The sequence below is a fragment of the Scophthalmus maximus genome, chromosome 2 (genome assembly GCF_022379125.1).
Source record: "Scophthalmus maximus strain ysfricsl-2021 chromosome 2, ASM2237912v1, whole genome shotgun sequence".
NCBI lineage: Eukaryota > Metazoa > Chordata > Actinopteri > Pleuronectiformes > Scophthalmidae > Scophthalmus > Scophthalmus maximus.
Genome location: NC_061516.1, coordinates 18,382,159 through 18,401,694, shown reverse-complemented (window position 1 = coordinate 18,401,694; position 19,536 = coordinate 18,382,159). Strand labels below are relative to the sequence as shown.

The following is a 19,536-nucleotide window of genomic DNA, read 5'->3' as shown; positions in this document are numbered from 1 at the left end:
TATAACATTTCTTCCTGTTGCTCTGTAAAAGTTCAACTTCAAATGACATTCGATAAAAGGCAGAATATCTTAAAGTTCTACACAGAGACGTTTTTTTCATGGATGTTCTGAAATGTCGGACGGATTTGCTGAATTGACTCGATTGCAGCGGTCCCACACTTTGGCTGATACCTTATTCACCTCCTTGTATGAAGCACTATCTTGCATACGAGACACTTACGGACAGTATCTGGTGCATGAGCAAACCTGCTGAAACCCCTTTCTCCAGCAGGACTCATCGGTGTGTGAGTGTGAGTGTACGACCACCCGATCTGATCACTACAGCATGCGCTTTGATAAGCTCCCGACTTAACCCGGCTGTTTTATCTGTTATACCTGCAGGTCCCCTGCTGCTCGATGTATTGACGTCTTTTTGCGGGGGGGGGGGGGGTCAAAAAAACAGATACCTGCTGGAATGGGGTTTAAGAACCAGGCCAATCTAATCCAGCCAATGCTGAAAATACAGAAATTATTACGGAGGAGGCAAAGTCAAGTCAATATCTGTCAGAATTGTCCTTGATGGATAGTTTCATGAAAGCGATTGAATTCCAGCTGTGCAAATGATTCCCATAAACCTGTAAAATACTGGTGGGGGGCTGGGTTTTTTCATAGCATGGAAGGAAGTTTGTGGTCTGTCTTTGAAGAACGTGCAGACAGTAAACCTGCTGCTGTCATTTGGTGTTGCCTATATTTGCCGACCTCTTGTAATTAAAAAATACTCCAGACATTTTTGCTTTAATCATTTAATTGACTCCTGGTGTTTTGTTGCTGCCTAAATTTGAAACATTTTGCAATATGGACGTATTGCACATTTAATTATAATAATACGATAATAATAAGCCAATTTCCAGCCTATTCTCATGAAAGTATAAATTCTGTGATCTTTCCTTATCATAGCTCACAGCCGAAAACCAAAATAAACCTCAACTTCTCTCAAAATATCTGTCACCTTTATAGTGTACGTGAGGCCTGCATTTCTGTGTATTTTTGTGTGATCACAGATGAATCATTTATCAATCCAATTTTCATTAATTTGATTTGAATAAATTAGAGGGTGCACCAGGTGTCTTAGCAGATTACTTTAGAGCCTTTATGGCGATTACATTTGTTGCATGAAAACAAAGACAGGTTGTGAGCAAATGTCATCACACAGATCAGGCTGCGTGAGCTTTACTCTCATTTTTTTTTATTAAGGAAGCTCAACTGAAGGATGTTGTTCTCTTGACAATCCCATTTCTTATGAAAGTTCGAGAATCCCTGTCAAAAAGCCACAAGATATCCATTGTCAAGATTTTCACCCCTCAGTGATCAAAAGTAGTTGTGAGATTTTCCGGCTGGTAGATTTCATTTGCCGCGGCCTGTCAGATAGATCCGCCCGGCATAACTTTGTGCAAATATCCACTGGTTATCTCATCTGCCGGTGACGAGCAGCCAGCGGCCGGGCGCTTCCTGCTTTTTCATCTACAGGTTTTACATTGTAGGCACCTGACAAGTTAAGCAGGCAGGATTTCAATGTCTTGCAAACAGGGGCATTGAGATGATGTGTCAAGGGATTCAAGCTGTGACATTTCATGCACTTTTCTGTCTATCCTACAGAAAAAGTGTTTGCATATAAAACAAAAAAAAACTTATATGCAATAATTGCATGTTACAACCAAATCTGGCATCGGTTTATATCTCCACACCAAATCTGGTTAGAGTGATTTCTCTCATAGATTCCACCCTAAAACTAAATATATTCAGACAAATTTGTGTTCCGTTTTCAGAGGACAGTTCAGTTCAACCTATAAAAACATATCGATAAATTAGGGGGATTGAAGAATGACGATTCATTTCTATTTTTCTGCCCAATGCAGATCATGAACATATCTCGTTTCCTCTTCTTGAACACGTCTTTCTTGCATTAGTCAGGTTTTAAATCCTTTCTTTTCAATGAAGTTTATCCCCTCTTTGAAAAATTGTGCTTTTAAAAAAAATTGACTATAGTTGGCTAGATTGTCTGTTGCAGATAAATCAGCTATTCTTTTATTTAATGATGTTAACAGAAAATACTTTTGAGGTGTCAAGAATTAAACTGCATGTCATGCTGCAGTTTAAAGTGTAATACAAAGGATTGAAGAGGGATTTGTTGGCCAAAATACATTTCTGTTCTGCTGCTACGTTCTGAACCATCCAGACCCGTCAGGTCGTCTGGGACGGGTCGCCTCTCTGTCCCCAGAGTCAAAACTTAACATGGAGAAGCAGCGCTCAGTTTTTATGCTCCACACAACCGGAACCAGCTCCCAGAGACCTGCAGGTCAACAGCAACTCTCAGTTCTTTTAAAATCAAGACTGAAGGCTTTCCTGTTTGCCACGGCCTTTTATGAAATCAAATATTTACTCACTTCTTACACTTCTTCTTGCCTTGACCTCTGTAAAGGAGAGCTGGAGATGATTAGGATGAATTCTGCTCAAACAACAGACAGTGGCAGCCATTAATCAAAACTTGACAGTCATATATATATATATATATATATATATATATGCTTGTCCCACTTGGTCTGCCTATCTTTCTCTCTGCCTCCATCTGTGTTGTCAGTGACTGTTTACACGCTTGTAAAAGACAGACATGCCATGATAAACTTTTAAAATAATTTTTGCTGTAAGAAAAAACAATCCATCTGCTGTGAAAATCCACCTCAGTGGTGTTGTGTTGTGTGACTGAAGGACTGTGAATATGAGAGACACATAGACTCTCCCTTCTGGGTAACCGTGGCACACCACACATCGTTAGAAAAATATTAAATTGTTGGCAGTTTGTTTTGGTTTTTTTCAGCTCAAATTCCCCTATATTATTTTTCCATTATTTGTATCCCACTGAGAGGAAAAAGCAGTGGAATATCAAATAGAGAATGACATTTTTATTTGTGCAGGCCAGGCGGTAAATCCTTGCTGCGTTGCCTCTTTCACGGTTTAAGGTAAAACAGGACAGAATATCAGAAAGCAGATCCCCTGATTTGTGAGTGAATACTGCCTCCTTGTGGTGAAATCACTTAGTTCAACTTATTGCAGTGCGTGTTACTGGAGTCTGCACTTGTGTGTCAGCTCATCCCAACTACAGGAAAGCATCAGATCTGTCAAACTGCGGCCAATGCTTTTTATTTCCGCTCATCATTTTGCATTTAAGTTAATGAACGGTATCTAACGTAACTTTTTTTTTGGAAAGAGCACTTCACTTTTCCTAGAAATCTGTTCTTAAATCTAAACAGTTTCAGTGTACTTAGTACTATAAATAGGTAAAAGCTTTTGAGCACATTTCTTCAGCTGAGTTTGAACAGCTACGACCTCTGAGCCTAAAACCTTTAGAGATCAGAGAGAATGTTTAGCAAAAGGTGTCCAGCAGTGATGCCAACAGTAAATCTGGGCATTTACCACATTAAGAGCTCAGTAATTTAAATTCTTTGTTGATCTGACAACAAAAAAAGAAATCTGCTAGAAGAAGTTAGATTTATAAGTTGAGCTAAACAAACAGGAAAGATAAAGGTGAGGTCTCTGTACACAATTTGTGCTTTATTGACAAAAAAAAAAAAAAGTGATTGTTCAATTTCTACTGTTGATTGATCCGTCACCTCGACACAGGACAACTCTCACCCTGGTCTTCTAGTTAGTGTGACTGAATGGCAAAAGTGCAAATGGCATCATCTATCTACCCACCGTGAAGTTTGAATACAGACAAGACGGGTGGAAACAACTGGCAGAAGGCAACAGGAGATTGAGAACAAATATTTAACTGAAGGCAAGAAAATGCAACAGGATGTGACAAAAAAAAATCTGTGTTTTTTTTGGCCACAGAGCAGAGCGTGCAAATAACACTGATGAACAAACAACAGTCCACCAGCTTTGTACCATGACAGGAAGTAATTAAAGTTAAAACGTATTATTTTTTTGAGCAGGAGGAAACACAATTGTCACTTTTTTTTTGCCACGCTGAAGATAACAAATGGTCGATAGAGACTTCACCGAAGTCATAAAACAAAGAGGGCCAGCCCCAGGATTTCTGCATAGCAAATCTGGGCAGTAGAAGAAGAAGAAGAGCTGCCGTACAAGGCAAGTCAAATATAAATCGATGACCAGGGAAAGAAATGCGTGTCTCTGTACATTATCAGTACATCATAACCTGAACAGTACACAGCATCTGTCCTCATTCCAATTGCTTAAGCACACAAACGTACCCCTCCCCTGAAGAGTAGTCACGTAGCGATTTTACGTCCCTTATATTATGTAAAATTGAAACAAAAAGGCTATAATAAATCTAAGCTAAGGTTTAACAGAAAATATAAGTGATTGAAAAAAACAAAAAATATTCAACATTATATATAATTAAATTAAATTTCCCAATGTTTCCTCTACTTAAATTACTGTAGACCTACAGCAAACAGAAACCTCTTCAATATCATGGATGAACAGTTTTCGGAATGACTGCATATATATAAATATAAATCTGTATATATATGTGCATCTGCTTCTCAAAGATTTCTACTTGGTTTGCGTACTTACACCTTTACGATATAAACGTATGCATGACACAACAGGTGCTTTGAAAACATATGCTTTGTTTGTCAATTCATATCTTGGCTTATAACTGCTGAGAGAGAAATCTATTACTAATCTTGGGGAAAATAATTAAATTATGACCTGAAGGTTACATTAGCATGTAATTCTTCCAACTCTTACTTATATCAAGAAAGTATGCCAGAAGAAAATATCGGTGAAGAGGGACCATAAGGCGCAAACAGAAAAAAAATAAAGATTTATATGAGACCCCTAATAAACCAAAACATTAAATCCCAAGTTATTAATTTTGAAAAGCAAACAAGAAATAACATTAAAATATAACAAATAGGAAATAACAGATGAAGAGTAGAAAAAAACTCTTAATGCAGACAACAACAACAACAAAAAATCCTGCCCATAATTCTATCCCACAGATGACAGCCCGTCTCTCCACCTGGCCGCGGAGAGCGAGTGAAAGCATCAAGCTCAACGACGAAGCGCCCGGCCAGGAAGGACGGCCCGCTGAATCTGAGCAGGTCAGGACATTGGTACGAACGCCGATCAGAAGATGTAGTCCCGGGTCATCTTGAGGGATGGCATGGCCTCGTTGACGTTCTGGTCCAGGCGGTGATACTCCACGTTGTTCCGGGAACACAGACCGTCCTTCCAGCGCCGACTCTGAGCCAGGAGGAAGATCTGGAATAAAAATTGCTTGGTTAACAGGCTGGCATAAAAGTTAAAAGACTCTGATAAAAAAATGAACTAATTGGAATCCTTACTTCAGCCTTAAAAAAACATTTTACATGGGCTCAAAAAATCATACATTATCAAACCTTTCTCTTAAGATTCAACCAAGAAAGATCTTGTGTTTCTAGAGAGATTTAAAAAAAAAAGAAAAAAAAAGGCTACATGTTCTTCACCACAATATTGATCTATGATTATATATTCTACAGTTCACATGAAGAATAGATCAAACCCCCCTGGGGTTTTGTTGAAAATACAGTGCTGAGGTTGCTTTTGTTTCCCCTTTTTGTGTGTGTGTGTGTGTGCGCGTGCGTGGTGGTTGAAATAGTAGAGAGAAACCTGCGGTAAATGGTTCAGAGTATAAAACCCTAACCCTAGGTTTTATACCCTACTACTTTATACTTTTATACTCAAGTTTGCAACAAAAGGAAATTGGAAACATAAGACCAATCTTTCAGGAACTCAATTCTGTTGCACTGAAAGTTTAATCAATGTGTGATGTTTCAATTTTATCTATTGATTGTTTTTTCAATTAGCCATTTGTTAAGTAGAACAGTTGGACAAGAGTCCCAAGGTGAAATCTGGGCTCTGAATGACAAAATTCCCAATTTCTCCAAAACTATAGTCCGAGGCGATTGAAATTATAACATGTAATGAAGAAACGCAGCAAAACCTCAGAATTGCGAAGCTGTTGTCAAAATTGCTGGTGTTTAAATGTGATACACATGTTCAACACTCGTCTTTTGTAAAGGAATGTTAACTTTGCAATATGTAGAAATAGATTCTTTAAAAGAATAAAATGAGGATAACAATCGAATGCTACAGTACTATCACAAAATACCGCTGAGGTAATATGAGCCTCAAGTCAGACATATGCTGACATCATCATTTCTGCTCTGTATAACCTGAGGGGCTGCCCAGCTGTCACAATGCCAACGCTCACCTTCCTCTTGTTGTGATAGGTGATGTAGATGATGGCCACCAAGAAAGCCAGGATGACCAGATGAAAGAAGAAGTGCGAGTCCTCGTCCTCCGTGTTGTAGCTGTCCGCTCCCTTGTAGCGGGTCACCTCCACCCTGCCCTGCTGCTGGTGCGTGTTCAGGGTCTGGTCTTTATCATCGTCGCTGACATTGTTGTATTCGTTGTCGTTGTGGTCAATATTGTTGTCAATGTTGTCGATGTCCCCGTAGGTGCCGTCGTCGTCCTCGTCGTCCTCATCGTTTTTGTCGTCCTCATCTGGGTAACCGTCCAGATCAATGTGAGGCGCTGGTCCCCTCCCAGTGGTGTCCAGCAGGTCTGGTTCGGTGTCCTGCACCGTGGACGGGTTCGGTTCACTGGAGGGTTTGGAGTCAGAGGAAGGTGGTTGGGGCATTTCTGTTACAGGTTTGATTGGTTCAGGGGCTTTGACAGAGATGGGGACGACTTCTTGGGTCGTGGCTGGAATGGCTTCAGAAACTGCAGGTTCATCTGTCGCATCGACGTTGTCCGGGACAACTTCTTTCGCTTTTTTGTCCTCATCGCTCACAGGCTCTTGCTGAGGTTTATTTACAGAGGTCCCAATGACTGACGTTTGATGCGTGTCCCCGTCCGTTTGAGACACTTTTGCTTCAACAGCTGTTGTGTCTTTAGGAGGCGCTATTTTCGTTGGTGCGGCCTCATTACTAACGGGTATTACGGGGTTCTTGAGAACTGTTGTAGCTGCTGAACTCTGCTCAGGTGGAGAAGGCTCGGTGTCATTTCCCTTCTCGTTCAAAGTGGTCAGATCTTGAGATACATTTCCATTCTGAGTCACTTCTTTTGGCTCTGTCAGGTAAGAGAGGAGTAACAACAAATGAAATCTTAGGTTGCTGACAAAATACTACTTAAATCACCTGAACATATCAGCTTGGCAGGATTGCAGGCTGGCTGAAATTTTTTCAGTCAAGGAGCGGTACTTTCCTAAGCCCTTTCAACACTTACCGGCTAATAATGCACTTTGCACTCTTTAAACAGATACCCACAAGCACACCATATCATCACACCTGCACCTATGGCTGCAAAAATTAGCCTAAAAAAGCCCTTGGGCAAGACAATTAACCTTCCAGGTGCTGCCACAGAAGAGATGCCAAGTGGACATTTGTACCCAACAGCAGCTTGTTACAAGTACAAATGTCCACTTGGCATCTCACCACCATATAATTTGTTGTAATCCACTGCATTGACAACATTTAATAACATTGACAGATCTTTAAGCAGGGAGTCCACAAGTTCATAAATGCTGCAATGTTTACAGTTCCTTAAAACATTTAAATGAAGCCAAATCAGTACCTGGTTGTGTAAGTTGAACTTATTTGCATGCATCTGGCCAGCCTTCCCGAATCAATGACACCATTTAACCAACGTGTGTGTGTGTGTGTGTGTGTGTGTGTGTGTCAACATTATTACATCCTGTGGGACGAGGAGGCGTTGCTTAGGACAGGGGGATAACAGTAGGGACTTGACGCACAGGGCAAGACGAACACACGAGAACAAAGGGACTATTCATACATATGGGCCACGGGCAGCATAAATAATCTTCAGTGAAAAGGGGATCTTTGTGGCACTCACAGTCATGGGTTTGTTGCATTGAAAACAGCATGCAGGAACTTCGAGTTCCTGAGACTGGGCAGTTGCGTCACACTTTCGCAATATAATATATCAATTTAAAAAAAACATGTTTAAAATATTTTCTTAAATAACAAATCTCACTAACATGCGATGGGAAGTCTTTGCCTTCACCCTAACCTTGCACTTTGTTGGCTCTTGGGTCAGTTTTATCTATGTCTCTGTGTATTTTTTGTGCGTCTTTATCACAAAAATACATCTATAAAATATGTATAAGATGTTTGAGGGAAAGACAAGGAGAGTGATTTCACATTGTGAAGGAGAACTGAGCCGGGGACTGAAGCGTCCCATGGAAACACGATGCTGCCACCTGAGAGGTTGTGATAACAGGCCGTGACATGATGACATTCATCCATTCATTCATTCATTCATCAGAGGGGAATCAGAGAACACAGGCGAAGATATCGACCCTGCTTGACACTATCTCGACACAAGACTTGGCCAACACGCAACAGCGCAAAGTCCAGTGAACGACTTCACATGCCTTTACTGTGAGGATCCACTCTCTTGGTGGTAAACAACTGACGGGGTTTACTTTAATGGGTGGGGGGGGGGGGGGTACTGTCCTGACAGCCTATCATTAACCGCTCAGATATATGACGAACATCTGGACCAATCACCGTCCGAGTGTCCCTCAGGGGAACAGTGGTTCCAACAGGTCCGCGCTTGTTCTGATGCGCGATAAGAAACTGAGGTCTTCCTCTTTGATGCCGTTTGACATATTGTGGGGTTATGAGCTTATGAGCTATGAGTTTAACTTTACAGTCGTGTTTATTAAAATGCCGGTACGAAAAGAACACAAAATGCCGTATTAGCGACTGTGACGTTGACGATAAGAGTGTTGTCCACATTACATCAGCTGACGTTTTCAAAACAAGATGGAGTCGTGACATTTATAACGACTACAAGCAATGGTGTTGTTAACCCCGTGCTGTGATTCGTTCTTCGTAATTACTTAGGAGTTGGAAAACTGCTGTTCGACGACTGCCCGGGCCGCCAGTCAGCGTCCGTCTCACTTGGCACGCTGGTGGCTAGCATGACGTGCTAGCCAGCGAGCTACACTAACGCTAGCTACCAGGCTACTGGCTACTCGCTCGCTGACCACCAGTCCTTTTCGATGACTTAGAACAAACCCCGGTCGTCACATCAGATATTTCACACGCGTAAAACGTACCTGTCGAGTTAACTGGCGCTGACAGGCAGCCACCGGCCAACAGCTGGAGGAAAATAATAAGAGAAAGAGCACAAATGTTTCTCCTGCTTCGCCCCGTCGTCCTGCACGTCGCCATCTTGATGCGCGAGTATCTGGAGGGGCGTGGTGTAGCTTGACAAACCACGCCCCCCCCCCCCCCCCCCCCCACACACACACAGAGACACGCACACACCCTGTGTGTGTTGTCAGATTTGACCAGGATTTCACTGAAGAACGAAACTAACCCAACCGCACCCTACAACATGGCAGGTCGTCGTGAAAGTAGCCCAATTGTTAATTTTCATAAAAGAAGAATAGCGATGTAAGTTAGACCTTAATTAGTAAGTCTCACTGTTGTGAAAATTGTTTGGAAAATTAAGCACGCCGAATTTAATCAGTCATTATATAAATAACACAAAAAATAAATAAAACACAAAACCTCAGAACTTTTTCAGACAGATTGACTGTTCGGTGAAGAGTGTTAAAAGAGGGAAGGAAAGCCCATCGTTATTAATTTTAGCACGTTACCATACACCAATATCTTTTGTGGTCTGCTCCATACAACTGGGACACGAAAATATATTTCACAGAAGCTGGTATCTGAATTTTGGAAGGATGGTGATTCAAAGAGTAGTATGAACACCCATCACGGATATATAGCATATTAAAATGAATTCAATTGAACTGTCTTTTACAGCATTGGTCCCCAAGACAGAGGAAAAATGCATAATTTTCTGTTCAGGCTTCTGAAACATGTCATCAGTTTAATAAAAAAAGCTAATTAAAACTCATCTTCATAAGCAATTCTCATTTTGTTATTTAACATGATTATAGGTCTGCATAACTTTTCCTCAAATCCAATCAACTAATGCAAAAATGGGATATTTTTACTGTGTGTGTGTGTGTGTGTGTGTGTGTGTGTGCGTACAAATACCATAAGACACTGGTTCAGTTTGTTGTTATTTAATATTTGAGGGAATGACAATACTGTCAAGTACACCAAGCATGGTTCCCATAACCAGTTGTGGAAGACTACCATTTCCTGTCAACTGCTTTTATCCTTTTTCTTCTCCTTAGCCAGAGAGTTTCAACCGTGTGGATGATAGGTTTTCTATTCATTGGCTCAACCACAAGGACTTGACAGGTTTTTGCCTTCGTAAGACTTCATGGTTGGATAAACTATGCAAGACTGTCAATAAAATTATATTCCTTTATACTATATGTAACAAAAGACATGATTGACACAAAATGCACTGACACACAAGACAAGTGACACGATAAACACAGGACATACACATTGGGGTGTAGTGTCTCTTTGAGCTACTGACAGCCACTTGCATCAGGGACAACTAACTCCTCCCATTGTATAATGTGTCCAGACAAACACTAGAGCTCTCCAGTGCAATAGGGATAAAAGTAACATTTCACCACTAAACCTTTTGAGTAGGGGAGTGCTTACTGGCGCTATGTAACAGCACCATCTGGTGGTGTAACTACTCAACTGTATGTGAACCGTGTCGGACCCTAAATGCATTGGGGTTGACGCAGTTTTGATCTTCCCTAGTATCTGCATTGGAAAGCAGAAAGACAAACAAATGAAAGCATTGTGTATGAATGTAGTGAAATTACATAAGTGAGTCCAACATCAAGGTTGCTTTTACCTTGCAAGCCACACAATTCAAGATAAAACTTTGTGTTTAAACGGTTGTAGTTTTGTTCTGAACTGAGTTCTTTATGTTCAAAATATACTGTTCCCTTAAAGTGGTCCTTTAAAAACGGTAGATCGTCGCAAGAACGATTTAACCTTTACGCTGTCTTGCTTCAAGCTGCAACAAGTCTAGGGGAAATCAGGGATTTTGTGAGGGCTAACTAATCAATAAGGGATTTGGGATTTTTTTTTTTTGGGGGGGGGGGGGGGGGGGGGGGGTGCGTGTGTGCTGGGAGGACTGGAAGAGCATCCGTTTCATCCTCCTATGCCTGGAACTCGAGGCCGAGACCAAGCTTGTGGCCACCAGCGTTGATGTTCTTGCCGTCGAGGAGAGCAGAGAGAGTCAGCTTGATGCCTGCAGAAACAGACACATAATGATAAGTCATGTGCACACAAGGAAATTGTGTGTAAATGTATACATTTTTTAAAAAAAAACAACATCCCAAGTTACATATAAACTGCACTCACCTGGCTTCAGAGTCTGAGTGTAGCCCAGGCCCACAAGGCTGGAGTTATTCACCTTGGCCTGTGTGGGAACCACAGATTTTTTTTAATAAAATCATACAGAGAAAACTAATATCACTATTAGTTACATTAATCAGATCAGGGTAATGTATTGCCTAAAGTTAAACCGTGATTCATTTTGAATTCTGAAAAACTGATACTCTAATTTAAAAGTGCCACCACTAAAAGAGTTTTACTTCAGAATGGCATGTTCACCATGTCATTATTAACATGTTAACTTTGGTTATAAGAAGTATATGAAATAACACTAAAAAACAAAACAGCCATTCACACTACTTGGCTCTGATACAAGTGGGATTTAAGGACTAATGTGATAGACAGGACTTAATTAGCCAGGGCCTTTCTGTAGCAGACAGACTCCTCCCATTCTGGCTGAGGTGAGACTGATCTCAGACTCAACTGACATGGACTTGTGTCCATCATTCCAAGTTGGTCATCCAGGGAGGATATGTGGCAAAGACAATGACACAGATTTAAATAGGGCAACATGACCAGTCCTAGTGCAACTGAGTTTATGTAGATGACTTTCATTTGCTTCTGCAGAGCATGACACCAAACTGCCAGTTTCAGGGTCAGATTTTAGAATCAGACTACACCACTGCTGAAATTACAACTTGAGGTCACGAACACTACTCACAGAGAAGGCTGCATCGGGATCAATCTGATACTTGGCAGCGATGCCAAAGCGGGTATTGCTGTTTCCGGCGGTCCAGGCCAGGTTGACGGCTGTCTCCAGCTGGTCGTTCACCTTCTGGTAGATGGAGCCACCAAACTCAGTGCCGTCATTTCTGAGGAAAGACAGCAGATTATTAGAATATCTGCAAATGTTACCGCCACACTAATGACATGTCCCTGAAGGTGACATTTTTCTTAATACAGAGTATATCTGACATTATTGGTATGTTGCATGTCTGTTACGGTCCTCCGCAGTTGGGTGCAGTGACAACGATTTAAACTTCATGTGACTTGACTTCAACAATACAGCTGAGGACTGCAACAGACAGGCTAAGCCAAGGACACAGCAGGAACCAAGACTACTCCCTCTCCCTCTCTCTGGCATTATCTCACTCTGCCTTTTCACTCTGGCCAACCATTCACTCCATCTCACTTGCAATACAGCAAATCCAATCACCTGGGTGTAAAAATAACTGCCAGGCACTAGGCATTATGTAAACAGCAGACAGCCAAGCAGGCAACAAGTTAGTCGGCCAGACAATGACAGGAGTAGAATGGCGCCTTGCGTTCTCACACCTCTGCCTACCAGTCAAGTTGCTGGAAATATGATCACATTCTCCTGTTCCAATTCTGAGTTATGTCATTGATTAATGGACGGCAGTGTTTTCTTAGAACATTATTATGTCAGTTTAGTTGACCTTTTAGATGAAATAAAAATGTTATCACATCATCATTCATGCTATTAAGACATTAATTATTGTGTAATGGCTAGAAACATGACCTTTCTTGATGTATTGCCTTCACACATAAATAGATAAATGTGAGGTCACACTGCCCTTGAACTTTGACCTCGAACTGCACCAAATCCACAGCACTCTGGTTACAGTATATGAAACTGTTCATTAAATAACACTACACAAAAGAACAGGAGAAGGTGTATTGATTAAACAGTACATTGGAAATACACCGTGTGTTCTAATAGAAAGATGCAGGTGAGCATGTTATTAATGTCAATCTGCTGCTTCATGTTGTCTTACACATTCGTGTGGAGCTGGAACTCATCAGTCTTGTATCCAACTGCAAAGTTGCTCTGGGTGATCCTGTTCCTGCCGGCTTCGAAGGTCATCTGGTAGCCGGCCAACCAACCTTCGTAGCCCACCACCGCTGCGCCGTGGATGGCTGTACCATTGATGTCGTAGTGGACGTCACAGCCGAGGTTAATGTGGTCGCAGTTGTAGCCCGTCTTGATTTTGCCGCCTTTCTTTCTGAAAGGATGTAACAGAGAGAGAAGAGATTTTAAACGTCTAGTACTAGTGATCTTTGCAATAAGCCCTTTATTCATTTATTTCCCCAACTGGCACTGTGTGACTAACACCATCTACGTCACCTGTGGCCGCTGATACAAAAACCTCCTGTATATAGGGTCAATTGTTTACTAGTTAAAATCTATGTATCCTTTGTGCTGGCTAAATAGTGAACAGCATCTTTTCTTTTTTATGTCAGTTACATGGACACCATCACAGAGAAAATGACCCAGGGAAGGTAAAATGGACAAAGAGCCCCAACATTTTTTTTCAAATAAACTGTTGACTTAACTGTGAGAAGACATTCAAAAATAAATAAATCTGTATCAATTATAACAAGAAATATGTCACCAATCTTCATTCCACTTAACTGCTAATTTTTCCTACTGAAACAAACTACATTTGCAGCCTCCCATTCAGCTGTCCTTACCCGGTGTTTGGCGAGAAAGAGGAATCAAATGTCAACTTCAGCCCCTTAGCCAACTGTGGAAAAAGTAAGAAACATTTTACAACAAGGCAAATTGCTATACACACACTACCTGAGTAAAAGTCCTAGTGAATACAGAAAAAAGGATTTACATATATATATATTGCATGCAACTCGATGTTACTAAACTATTTAGACAAAAAAAAACCTGTACGCCTCGTAGATGAATTGTCATTACAATTCACAAACACAACAGCAACAGTAACCCAGATAAAATGTTATAAATTTTCCTGGCCCTACACAGTGTCACCGACCTGGTCTTCAAGGGTGATCTCAGTCCCCAGGGTGTTGTCGGTGTTCCACTTCTCTGTGAAGGTCAGTCCGTGCTCTGCCCACTTGTACTTGGTCTCCAGGGATCCAGCAACCTTGCTGGTCTCCGTGTTGGCAGAGCCTGTGCTGGTGAACTCCTGCAGATCATAGAATAGGCGCCAGGTTCATAGAGACAGGTGAATTATCCAGGTACATTAATATGTTGAAATCATCTAATGTTTATGTCTTTTACCCAAATATTTTTTGCATTACTTTTTAACATTTTTTGTGTTTAAACAGATGTAGACCATTCAACTTTTAACAAATAATGTGTTTGCATTAAACCTCAAATACCAAGTTAAAAAATCTAGATTTATTCATGCTGGCAATGTTTACGAGATCAGACCTGCCTGTTCACTATCAGCCGAGAGCTTCTTAAGCTATGATAGGACGGCTGCAGTCTGGGGTTGCAGCTCGGATAATCTGATAATGATTGGCGACGACTTACCAGTCCATTCTCAGACTTTGTTTTCAAGTCCAGCTTGATGAGCCCGAAGCCTGTGAAAGACAGTATTTAATAATAGATCAAAATATCGATAACACAAATATTACCAATCCAATCAGAAAGCCACTGTGAAACATGTCATTATCAGAGTACAGAAGGCTTTTGTACCTACTAAAGTGCCACTTCGAAATCATCAGTCATCAATGTGCAAAATATTCTATGAATGCACATCTGAAGAAGCCCTTCATACATTTAACATCTTGTTAACTCAAGTCAATAAGTGTAAAATATCCACTTATCAGCCTCTAGAGTACATTTAAAGTTACTCACTATACATGTTAACTGATTTTATAAAGATTCAGTGAAAGCATTAGTGCTGTCATTTATAAAAAATAACAGATCCTGGCTTGTGCCTAAAGCTTTATTCATGACAAAATTGTCACCAGCTGCACAACCACTCAAGTGCTCTCAGTTTGGTGGCTTTTATGTGAAGGTGATGGACTCCAAATGTTCCGTATGACCACCTCCGAAGCCTGCAGTAAAACCCACAGTCACTGCCAAGGCCTTCGTGGTACATACAGTATGACCATCAGGCTGCTCACACAGCCGTGTGTGTATACACAAAACACACCCAAGGCCTTGTACTTTTACTGCAGGTTCTGAGCTCCACCTCAACATGTGTTCAGCTAGTGGTGAGGAGGATAGAGATAGTAGAGTAACTGGTTTCAATTGCTTTCATTTGGCTTTCTGGTGAACAGATGCTGGATTTTAACGCTCTCTGAGAGAAGTTTCCCGCTGAATTTTGCAAGAAATCTACTTGAGACTAACAGGCAATACAGAGTCCCATGTCTTATTTTTAAATTGTCCTGGTATAGAGAAGCATTTGTGGTATTACATCAGGCAGCTGGTAGAGGCTGTGAAAAACTGTTGAATTATGATTTATGTTGCTCTGGACGAGCTTTGACAAGGCTTGAATAAAGCAAATGTGTACATCCAACATGATGCATTTTATTTGCTAAAAGGCTAATTTATGCTCAAAGTTAGATACATATATGAAGACTGACGGATTTGTGCACAGTACCACCGGAAATCATGGAATGCAGTGTAGCCAATAGCTCAAGCGAGACGACTCGACACGAGGAAGAAATTTCACTTTGACTTTGCGAGTTGGTAGTAAACTACAAACATTGCCACCACTGCCGTTTATAACGCCTTCAATTTTGCCTTTTTCTTAAAACTATGTGCTACCCTCTTGACTAGAGGATGTATTGCTAAGCAAACCATGCCAAAATAAAGGACTCATGGAATTAAGTGGGCAGTGACATTGTTTGAAATGGACATCTCTCTTTCCATGCATAGAGGCAACATAAAAAAGCCTTAAGAATCCAAAATCTAAAAAAAACTGATGAATTGTGTCTGTGAAACTGAAAGGGTTTCATAATCCTTTTTCTATATAGTCTATGACTAAGATTTGTGCTTTCAGAAGATTGATTGTTCTGTGCCAGAGATGTCTGTCAGCTCCTCACTGGAGAGGTTTGACATCTCAGAATCGCCTTCATGATAAAATGGTTATCGTACGCTGCTCATCATGATAGTAACGTTACTTCCAGTCAAACCCTTGATAAAAAATAAGTGAGTATAATTGTCTGCATGGTGCTTACCATATCCCTTGGTAAAGACATCCCTGGCAGACTTTCCAAGGTCAACGTAGGTGGGAGGTACAGCCATTATCTGTAAAGCAAAAAAAGAATAAATGAGGATCACGGTTGTGACTCATAAGTCAAAACAAGGCCGTGTCACAGTTTTACTAAAGTCAGGGTTCTTAGTGACACAGTAGAGGGAAAGATGCACTGTGAGACAGGAACAGACCAATCAGATGTGAAGTTCTAGGGCAAATAGCAGTGCCGTTGAAAGGGTAAGGCAATGGCAACTTATAGTGCTTAAGGTGCTGATTACTGATAGTAGAGGTACAAAATAATCTAATGATGTTATTGGCTTACATGAGCTACACACAAGAACCCAGTGACACAAACACACAAGCGTGCACATTCCTTCAAACCTGCGTTCCTGCTCATACAGAGGCCCGTGTGTGATGCAAGTGTCAAATTTGGCATCAGCTGTTCATTTCCAGTCTTAGGATCTTAAGACATTAGAATACAAAGTCAATGCAATCAATTGATTTCTTCCCCTACGTCCACTATGGTTGATTAGTTTAGATTTGAGAGAAAGCAGCGGCCATTTTTTACACTGTGATAATGTTCCTTAGTCAATTGTGACATTTCAAAGTGGAAGAAGTCAAGTTGAGAAAAGGACAATGAGGGTCACACAGCCTGAAGCACAAAGCAGGCCCTTTGGATTGGCAGCCCTCGTGTACAGTATGTGTGCGCCTCTTTGTCTTTCATTTTTCCTGAACAGCCTGTTGTGCAAGAAACGTGCACTTCATCACTAGAATCGATGCGGGTTCCATTTTCAATTGCACAATCAAGAGTTATCAAGGCGCAGTGGTTACGCAGGCTCATTGATAACATACATGTGCATTGAAAGAAGATAGAACAGGAATTTGAGCCGTTTTCAACCACAGGGTGAACAATTTCTCAATTATTACTTCTTGACCCCCAAAAAACTAAAACTATTCCACAGTACTGCAATACAGGTTTCTGCATGACTCAATATGGTTCAGTACTATAACAAGAACAATGACAGAACAATGAAGCAATTAGTCTCAAAATAAAAGTCAAGCACAAAAACATACAATTGTACAAAAAAAACTAACATGGGAAGTATGTTGAAATAACTAAGGAGCAGATTCCTAGCAATGGGTAGTTCTACTTCAATGACTAATCGCCAATATTACTCCCCATCACTACATTCCGCTTCTGACTCTTTTCTTCAAGCGCACTCAATCAAGTTCATTAGCACTTCATGCTCTTTACGTTTGCATTTTTTTTAACACAATATCAGCTGTGGCCCACGCCCAACACATATTTGTCAATGCCTGGCATGTTCACACCCCAGCTCCACTCTGCCTGGACCGCTCAGGTTCTCCCTGACCTCTGACCCCGGTCATCGTGGGTGCACTATGGTCCTGGGGAGTCACTCATGGACAAAGGACGTTGACCAAATGTCACGTACCAGCTGTGCCTTTTAGCACACACACTAACACACACTAACACACACACACACACACACACACACACACACTTCACATGTGAATAAAGGCAGAGGAGTCCATATCCAAAAGGGCATAGGGCAAAAGACAACCATGTATATTTCTACAAATGAAATGTATTAATTATTATTATTATTATTATTATATGATGGCCTGGCAGGTCTCATCATTGGACGTCCTGGAGTAAAAGCTTCACTCCACATGCACCAATGACTGTGAACGAGAGCATCAATCAATACGACGAGGACCATGCATGAAGTGTTACTCTCCACGTTAGCGTCGAAGTCAGGGGGTTATCACTGCCCTTCAGCACCGCCCAAAGTCGGAGCACAGTTCGGGCAAGGGATTGCGATTTGAGCTAGACCTGTCAATCAATCAAAGTCTCGTCTCAAACACAGCAGCGGTGGCATCGATCGAGACGACGAGGGCGTGGAGGCAGGTGGAGGCAGCATCTCCCTGACCCTCGCATGTTAGCATGTTAGCGCGTTAGCATTAGCCGGCTACCAAGGTGGACAGGGGGCAAGCGACCGGCGCTCTGACGAGATGACAGCCAGAGAGCAAGAAGCGCGACCAGAGGGTCCAACCGACCACTGGCTAAGCTCCTTGTCCTCTCGCCACGCTGAATAATTGCCGGCCGACAATGTCGAATGACATTAGCAGACATTAGCCACCGCGCTAGCTGCAGCGGGTCGGCGGAAGGGGCAGGCCTTAGCATCTCTGCTGCACGAGCTGCGTCCCGCTCCGGTTAGAAACAGAAAACAAATTAAACAACGGGCAGCTCCGGTGGTCCGGCCGCGGGACAGAGCTGGGCGATGAGGATTCAGCCGTATATCTCAGAGTAAGGTGTCCGACGTACCTCTGCGTGTCCCTGTCCCGGCCGAGAAGCAAGGAGGTTGTCAGCCGCACAAAGGGAGGCGAGAAGGAGAGGAGGAGGTGGTGCGCGGCGTCACGTACGTTTCGAGCACAGACTGTCATCGACCAAAGATACAACATCCAATTAGAACAGCGAGATGGTTCACACCCCTTGTCCCCTGTGGTCGCCTCCTTATTGTTTTCAGTGTGGTCTCACTCTTTAACAAGTGTGATAGCAGTATATCAGTAGACAGCCACATATTTAATCAAACAACTTATACTTTTAAATTTCCTTTTTCATACTTTATGCCACGAAATTTTAGGGGGAAAATATTGTTTAAATCCTTTTTTCATTCACAAAATATATAGTAAGGTTATGAGAAATGAAATATGTTTTAATGAAATAATATAGAAGGGATTGATTATGTTAGAGGTTGAAACACCTACAGACTGCTGTTATTTTTGCAGGGTTATATTTACATTCAGTGTGACTTTTTTCACATCTGGCCAATTTGATTCTGATGCAACTTTGCTTATGACGAAGCTTCAGAAAGTATGAAGTCTGAATAGAGGTGGGTTATAGCTCAGAAAAGCACTGCAAGACATGAAGCAATACTTTCTTCCTTCAGCTACAATAATGAAAACAGTTATCTTATTTTCCATCCCTTCGTCCTCTGCCACGAGTTACTTACGGAAATGACAACACGTGAACACTCTCGCTTTGCAGTACCCTCTCTGGTATTGGCAGCGTATTATCCTGACGCATGCGCAGTTCACACCGGCATCACGCAACATCCTGCAGCTTCACTGAGGTGAAAAGATGGTCACGTTAACACTCTGATTTGAGATCAGTTTTCTGCACCATCACCTCAAATCGCATCCCAACATGTTCACACAAACCGTTCCAGGAC

At 41.6% G+C, this 19,536-nt stretch overlaps 2 protein-coding genes across 2 annotated transcripts; both read right to left on the bottom strand.

The window, feature by feature from the left end:
* Positions 1-3,567: 3,567 nt before the first annotated feature.
* Positions 3,568-9,290, bottom strand: c2h5orf15 (chromosome 2 C5orf15 homolog). Its single transcript, XM_035625084.2, has 3 exons — positions 9,134-9,290; positions 6,260-7,119; positions 3,568-5,268 (listed from the first exon to the last, which is right to left on the bottom strand). The coding sequence occupies exons 1-3, from the start codon at positions 9,246-9,248 to the stop codon at positions 5,134-5,136; spliced, it is 1,110 nt and encodes a 369-aa protein (XP_035480977.1). The 5' UTR covers positions 9,249-9,290; the 3' UTR covers positions 3,568-5,133.
* Positions 9,291-11,070: 1,780 nt separating this feature from the next.
* Positions 11,071-18,772, bottom strand: vdac1 (voltage-dependent anion channel 1). The gene is made up of 9 exons (XM_035625085.2): positions 18,630-18,772; positions 16,266-16,335; positions 14,608-14,657; positions 14,105-14,257; positions 13,794-13,846; positions 13,097-13,324; positions 12,022-12,172; positions 11,328-11,385; positions 11,071-11,214 (listed from the first exon to the last, which is right to left on the bottom strand). Exons 2-9 carry the CDS (start codon positions 16,330-16,332, stop codon positions 11,123-11,125), a joined length of 852 nt encoding a protein of 283 aa, XP_035480978.1. The 5' UTR covers positions 16,333-16,335; positions 18,630-18,772; the 3' UTR covers positions 11,071-11,122.
* Between the last annotated feature and the right edge of the window lie 764 nt (positions 18,773-19,536).

What these genes read in the sequence shown, in the direction of transcription:
- c2h5orf15 (XM_035625084.2), bottom strand. Translation starts at nt 9,248, where the DNA reads ATGGCGACGTGCAGGACGACGGGGCGAAGCAGGAGAAACATTTGTGCT. An exon ending in AGCGCCAGTTAACTCGACAG is followed by an intron (nt 7,120 to 9,133) that starts GTACGTTTTACG and finishes CTTACCTGACAG; the next exon opens with AGCCAAAAGAAGTGACTCAG. An exon ending in CCTATCACAACAAGAGGAAG is followed by an intron (nt 5,269 to 6,259) that starts GTGAGCGTTGGC and finishes TTTTTATTCCAG; the next exon opens with ATCTTCCTCCTGGCTCAGAG.
- vdac1 (XM_035625085.2), bottom strand. Translation starts at nt 16,332, where the DNA reads ATGGCTGTACCTCCCACCTACGTTGACCTTGGAAAGTCTGCCAGGGAT. An exon ending in TGTCTTTACCAAGGGATATG is followed by an intron (nt 14,658 to 16,265) that starts GTAAGCACCATG and finishes TGTCTTTCACAG; the next exon opens with GCTTCGGGCTCATCAAGCTG. An exon ending in CAAAGTCTGAGAATGGACTG is followed by an intron (nt 14,258 to 14,607) that starts GTAAGTCGTCGC and finishes TATGATCTGCAG; the next exon opens with GAGTTCACCAGCACAGGCTC.